This window comes from Macrosteles quadrilineatus, unplaced genomic scaffold (assembly GCF_028750875.1).
Source record: "Macrosteles quadrilineatus isolate MER2022 unplaced genomic scaffold, UCM_ALF_1.0 Scaffold_754__1_contigs__length_33456, whole genome shotgun sequence".
NCBI classification, from domain to species: domain Eukaryota; kingdom Metazoa; phylum Arthropoda; class Insecta; order Hemiptera; family Cicadellidae; genus Macrosteles; species Macrosteles quadrilineatus.
The window spans coordinates 1-7,854 of record NW_026543347.1 but is presented as its reverse complement, the minus strand read 5'-3'; the positions used below and the strand labels follow the sequence as shown (position 1 = coordinate 7,854).

The 7,854-nt window shown below is 29.5% G+C and overlaps 1 protein-coding gene across 1 annotated transcript; it reads right to left on the bottom strand.

The window, feature by feature from the left end:
* Positions 1-1,392: 1,392 nt before the first annotated feature.
* Positions 1,393-5,401, bottom strand: LOC128982610 (uncharacterized; the record flags this gene model as incomplete). Its single annotated transcript, XM_054401569.1, has 4 exons — positions 1,393-1,748; positions 2,457-2,586; positions 4,347-4,432; positions 5,341-5,401. Coding segments are annotated over 4 exons (351 nt in total), but the record flags the coding sequence as incomplete, so codon positions are not given.
* Between the last annotated feature and the right edge of the window lie 2,453 nt (positions 5,402-7,854).

The window sequence follows — 7,854 nt, the reverse complement described above, 5'->3', positions numbered from 1 at the left end:
GTTATTATAATGTAAAAAAAACTTGTAAAAATGATTAGGCTCATAAAGCATCCTGATATTAAAATCCTTAATCGAGTTTTCCATAAATATTCATAACTGAATTCTAAAACCACAAAAAAAACTACCAAACTAAAAAAAGTAATACCCATTGAAACCTCCAAATTATAATTTAGCAAGAGCCTGATTAGACTTTAAATGCAATTAAAATCCATGTTTCTAGCATCTTAGCTGTTGGAGATAATATGAGACAAAATTACTTACGTAGTTCTGGTCCCAGCTCAACGAAACGTGACGACTTAGTACATGTTTCAGTTTCAAAACCCCTTCTTTACATTCAGGTACTTGCAGAATTGGTTAGTTGTTTAGCAAAAATGATTTAAACATAAAAAAAACAGGCATGTTCTGACGTATTTGATCGCAATTGCCATACTTTGTTTACCCTTGAGGATGATCAAGTCTACAAGTAAGTTACCTGAAACAAACGATGATGTTTCAACCCCGAAGCATTACTAAATTGGCATACTTTTTTGAGCTGTGACAAGAATTACGTAAGATATTTAGTCTTACTGTATGTTATTAGTTATCATTTGTTGCATACATCTCAATATCTCTATAACCCAATCTAGCCACACACACACCCCTTCCATAACGCTCCATGTCACTCCCCCACCAAGGCAAAACAATTCTTGAAAATTTGGTTCTCGTTCTAAGTTATGCATTTGAAAATGTATATAGATTTTCATAAAAACACTGTAACATGAAACATAAAATAAAATTAAACTAAATATATAAATCACTACGACTACGATACGAAGAATATTGTTTATATTTCTATATCAACTAATAATATCCAAGAACTTTCTCATTAACATACTAAATTTTCCTTTATCAAAAATAATTATCTAATTAATTAATATATACCTTCATGAATTATATTTCCTCAATTTACATTTTTAAATTACATACAAATCACCTGTACATCCACTACTGAACCGATATGCCCTCCACAGGAGTCGTACCAACTACTGCAAGGCGAATTTCCGTCAAGGAAATTGCAAGGCGTAATTTCTGGCGTACAAGGCTTAATTTGATCATAAATAAAAAAAAACACACACTTTACTTTATACAAAACAAGCTGCTGTGATAAAAGACTAAACGAATCGATTGTGCATATAACTATAAGTTGATTACTACAGTTATAAGTTTTATCTTTATTATTATTATTATTTCTGAAAATAATTCATACAAAAAAAAATTATAAACATATATATATTAGAAATGTTTCCTAAAAGTGTGTATTAGACACCGAGGGTCTATTCTTGTCACCCAAATGTATGAAATTTGTATGTTTGAACTGGGTTATTTTAGTTAACAATAAAACCTTTAACCGATAACAATTGCTGAGGCTTTAATGTGGTTTTCATTTTACATACATCTATAAATGTACAAAAAACGTAATTCCTGGAAGATGAGACATTTTAAACACTTAAAGGTGGAATATTACCACTTAACAAAAACTTTATTAATACTCTGATTCAGTGTAGAAAGGAAAACATTTGATTTATTAGGTCTCAATAAGTTGTGGATTTTATATTGTAGGTCATAATTGTAGAGGATGATCAATATGCAACCAAATATCTCAAAACCATCCATAGTATAGGCCTACAGATAAGGTCACGGTTCAGCTTCGTGTTCTTCCATTTCCTTGTAGAAGCTGTAGACCACGACAACCACATATATACTTGTAACTGAAATCAAATTTGAACAACATTGTTAGCAATACACACAATTCAAAACCTAGAGTATTCTGTTCACATTCAAGGTAAGCTAAGTAAAGGTTTGAAGTATAATTCAATTAGCTAAACAAAAGATGCAATAAGCAATTTAGACACTTCGTTATTTCTAAAGCCTTTAGATTATCAGCCATAATATATATATATGGATTACCATTATTAGGTTAACATTATTAACCTCATTTTAGTTATTTAAAGCTTGGGGAAGTATTCAACAAAATCTTTAAAACTGGTTAGGCTAGCCTTATAGACCGAAAATACTCCAAAGATTTTTTTGTATAAATCCACAAACAAAATTTGAAGGGCAAATCCTTAATCAAAAGGCTTAATATTTCAAAATAAGGGTATTTTAAAAACAATATTGAAGGCAGAGATTATTGGAGAATTAATTACGATTGTTCATGAATCTGTGTCCCGAAAATCTTTATCTTTGAACAAAGCATGATTTTTTATATTCATAAACGTTAACATTTTTTTCTAAATCTTTCACGCAACATCCTAAATCAAACACCTGATACAATTTCAAAACCTTATAACATTTTCCCTTTACATTTTCCTAAATGTTGAGTAGCTTTTAAGATGAAAAATATATGATCGATATGTATGCCTATGATACTATCTATCGATACTGAATGAAAGGGATATTTTTTTATTGATACTCACATATTTCACTACACAAGATAATACGAAAGCTGAAGGATGCGTAGAAGAGCAGAACAATCAACATGATAATTTTACTGGCAATCAATGTTGCATGTAGAAAGACGTAAAAGTGTACGGTTGTTCTGTCGTACTGGAAATATTTCAGATGTATTAAAATAATATTTATGCAAACACTTTAACCCAGGTAAAAAATTTGGTTTGTACTTCATAAATTCGTGTAACTTCATATTTATACTGTAAGTTTTCTTGTTAAATAATTTCATACGTCTAACGGGGTCAAAAATAAATATAAGAACATTTATATGATGCAATGAATGTAACAATAAATACAGGGTGTTCAAAAAAGGTGGGGACATATTTTACGTAGTGATTCCTTGGGTCAAAATAAAGAGAAAATCAAGAACAACAATTTTTTCCAAAATCGCTTTGTTAACCAGATTTCTGCCATTTTATATTTTTTACATAAACATTTTTATTTTGGAATTTTTTTCAACCGATCTTTATGAAACTTGGTATTTATGTTAAGGTAGAAGAGACCCTTGTTAGGAATATAATTTATCTTGATTCGACTTAAAATTTAAAAATGGCCATTTTAATTTTTTAAACTTAAATTACAAAAAATGGCTAAGTTTATGAAAAAATTTCAAGAATACTTTTATAAATTATATTGGAGATATTGGCAATTAATAATGAAATGTATAATTAAATTTACATAAATAAAAAAAAAATTATTTATTGGCCTTGTTGAACTTGTAAATTAAATTATACATTTCATTAAGAATACTTTTATTTAGCATTTTTAATTCACAATCAAACGATCTCAAGTTCAAGAAGATCGAATAAGAAATAGCTGAAATATTAGAATTTTTAGTTGTAAAATGGGGCAAAACTGACTAGCTTAGCCTTTTTCTACCCCATTTTACAACTAAAAATCGTAATATTTTAGCTATTTCTTCTTCGATCTTCTTAAAATTGGTATCGTTTGATAGGGAATTAAATATTCTAAATAAAAGTATCATTGAAACCTTTTTATAACACCAGCCATTTTTCAGTAATTAAAGTTTAAAAAATTTAAATGGCCACCATTTTAAATTTTAAGTCCAATAAAGATGAATTTTTCCTAACCAAACTTGGAGAGTCGTAGATATAACACCCTGTTTCGTCACTACCTACAATTTTGTACAATTAATCAAACAACTATGGATATGCATCGCCCATTTCTCGACGTACTCGCTCAATAATGTTTACGTCCAATAATGTTTACGTCCAATAATGTTTACGTCCAATAATGTTTACGTCCAATAATGTTTACGTCCAATAATGTTTACGTCCAATAATGTTTACGTCCAATAATGTTTACGTCATTGACTGATGTTGAAGGACGTCCACGACTAGGGACATCGTCAATGCTTTCACGGCCTTCACGAAACCGTTTGTGCCACTCATAAACTCGACTTTTCTTCATCGCCTCTTCAACAATAAAGCATGAATTAACAATTCAATAGTTTCACTAGGTGGTTTTTCTTTTAGGTGAAGCACAGAACTTAATGTTCTCACACTGTTAATGAAATGTCATCTTTCAATGCAGGTACAACGTAGACTTGCAGGCACACGAAAAGTGCTTACGGCTCGTCACCTGTACATCCACTACCGAACCGATACGCCCTCCACAGGAGTCGTATCAACTACTGCAAGGCGAATTTCCCGCTGGCGATCGCACTAAATGTCTACAGAAATTTATTCCAAAATTTTGTTTACTGTGATATGTAAAAACGCAAGCAGTGTATTTTTCGAGAGTCCACATTAGGTGGTACTGCAGGTGAGCAGCAGAACTAACGAAAACAGGTATTGAGTAACAAATGACAAATGAGTAACTAAGACATTTCTTACCGTATACACGCCATATAGTAGTCCTATGGCCACAAATACTTTCAAGCACCCAAAGATAATGCTGCACCAGGTATCATCGGCGGTTGCTGAAAATTTAGAATGAGTCAAATGTAATAAATATTTAGTAAAATGACCTATCTAATTGTTAGCTTAGTTATAAACTCAACGTTCTTGTAAATATCATTATTTATTACAAGTTTTGCCTTTATATTGTATAATATGAATAAATAAATAAATAAATAAATAAATAAATAAATAAATAAATAAATAAATAAATAAATAAATAAATAAATAAATAAATAAATAAATAAATAAATAAATAAATAAATAAATAAATAAATAAATAAATAAATAAATAAAAACACGTTAAAATTAGCATAAATATAAAGTTATTTACAACCCCAAACGAAGGCTACGAAGGTTCATAACATCAAAACTGTTATAAATGCACTAATTATATGTTTTATTAAATAAGGTGAAATCACTTCAAGAGCGATACAGTTTACGCAAACGGCTGTAACAGAATTTATTAAACTATTTGTCGTCTAACTAAAGAATTTTAACTTCAAAGAAAAATGTACACATGATGTCATCGAATCATGCAGATTATGCTATACGATATCATTGACTATTGGATACAGAAGAAGATATCCCATTCATATGGATCAGCTGTCGCCAATTTTTTACTAAAAAAGAATGTAGTTGTGTGAGCCATTCACAGATTGCGCTAGTGTCTAAAAATCTAATTTGTACCTTATTTTTTGTTACTGACATAGTTGCTGGGTCACAACAGTTGCTATAGCTCATAATAAGTCATTCCATCAGTTTTACTTGGTAAAAACCATCATGTAATCGGCAGAAGTCAGTGTTGTATTAATAGTCAAAGACGATATCAAGAATAGTTCGCACAACACGTAAGTTGAAACGTTATGTGTTATGGTGACAAAAGTTAAGTAGTGGTACATATTTTAAATATATCAATAAAATTACTCACAATCTCTTACACACCCTGGTTCTGCTGTTAACTGATCATTTAGGTTAACAATTGCAATCACCTGAAAACGTTTAAATGTAAGTTTTACGACAATAATGTAATAATGTAATCATGCACAATAGTAACATTAATAAGTTACGTATTCTATTGATTGACATTATAATACATTAAAATCATTATTATAAAATAAGGCAGCCCTAAAGTTAATATCTTCACGATAGTAAATGGTAGCTAATAACAACTACTCGTATAATTGCTAAATTCCAACGAAATAATGCCAAAACCGTTATCCTTGTTGCTTTTCTTGCAATAAAACTTAAATCTTGAGGTAATTGTAACTTAACTAGTATTTTTTTACAAATTGAACGTGCATACTTTTGAGAGTAAAAAAAAACACCTGTTTATACCAACTGCACATAAAATAAACGACCCTGAAAGTAAAGTTGTCAAACGTCATCCTGTATTTGCTTTCCAAGAATAATCCACACCAGACAATCCTGTTTTTTACAACTGAGGGTAAACTGTGAGTTAATTTAGGCACGTTTTTTCGTAAAGAAACATATTCAATGTCATAAAAAAAAATCATTTATTTACTTTACCAGTGAGGTAAACATTATCACAAAAATTATTGTCATAATAAAAATTATATTTATTTTATTTTACTGTTAATTCCAATAAGTAATTGTAAACATTGATGTATGGTTTTTTTCATTAAGCTATGGAACTTATGCATTTCCACCATTGAATTTAAACCCGAAATTCTTAAATCTTTTTTAATAATTGAAAACAACGTATTAGTATATAGACCAATCTTTGATTCTGAAGAATATGAAAGTTGTAATTAGCCTAATGCTTTCAAGATACGCAAAAGAAAAACTACTTCCACTTTTTATTTAGAATATAAAACGATAAAGTTTTCTAGGAATGCCGAGTTTGATCCTGTTCCGTGTAATATCCAGCATTATAATTTATTTGTTTACATTTATAAAAACACTTATGAAATAGAAATACACCGTTTAGGTCATCATTGCAATATAAATTGCCTAGTTCGTAACTAAATCTTATTTATTTAGCTAGATCAAGCTAACCCCTTTTACTAAAAGTATACGCTTCCTAAGCCGTGGTAAATTGATGGTTAAAGAGTGATGATTATCGTTTTCAGATTTCTTTAGAATTTACCCATCCCTAGTTATTTATTGCCAAATAAGGTTAAGTGCTGCAACGCGTCCTTTTTTTGTTTATACTTGGGGTAGTTCATTTCTCCATTCACCGGAAACTATTTAGTTTTCACATTATGACGTAGACAGGACACTTTACATGAACTTTGTATTATGAATAAACTTTTATTAAAAAATATTTTCTATAAGGTTAAATTTTTATAGATCGATTTACCAATAAATTGTAGGCAAGAATAATATTATTTTTGAAATATTACGAGAAAATATTATTCATAAATATTATTTATGAAATAAATTGTAATTTAAGCATGTTTCCATCATCGAAAACTATATAATCGTTTATAAGATATTGTGGACACCCTGTACTCTTAAGTTATTTTAATAATTATTCGTATTAGATTTCCATCTAATCTATAAAATTGTACGGTTAAAATCGAAGGAAGTTGAATTTTTAGCGAATATAATTTTTCTCTCATGTTTGATTGATTATGATCTAGGACTATGACCTATAGGTAAAGTGGCTACTTGTAATACTGGTTTTCTTTTACATAGAGAATGTTGGGACAGAACTTACAGAAGAGATGTTGGGTTTAACACAATATGTAAACAAGAAGATAAAATGTAAAAGTTATTATAATGTTTACAAAAATCGTAACAGGTACAAATATAATCCAATAATGTATAATGATAAGGCTCATGAAGCATCCTGACTTTGCTCCTTAATCAAGTTTCCCATAAAATTCATACCTGAATTTTAAACAACAAAAAAACTACAAAAAAACGAATACCGTCCGTTAATTTTAATATAGAATCATATTTTTAAATTAATATATTACGGGTTCGAAGGATCATTTTAAAAATAATAGTTTCATTTACTACGGTGTCATTTGTAAGAGGCATGCTAACCCAAACACTATTGATTTTCTGTATAAATAATAGAAAATATGCAGTACTACTGTAAACTACACACAAAAACCACATTCTTGATAACCAGCCGTGACGTTGCAATTATAATATTGAATTTATAAATAAGTTTTTAATTGGAACAATATTTGTGGAGTCAATGTTATTTGGGCGAATAGATGATAAGCTTCACTGTACATATCAGGCTTGTTCCACCCATCAGAATTTCACCAGTATCTTTTAGCTTTGGAGGTTCGAACTAAAGATTCAAGTTTGTTACAAAAAGATTATGCTAGGGACAAAAAACACTAAAAACTCTTTATTTCTACAAACAAGATCAATGACTTATAGAGTTTTGAAATATTGTGCAAGGCAAACCTTTGAACACTAACTAGGGAAGGGCTTCAACATTTAAAATAACTAGACCAGACTG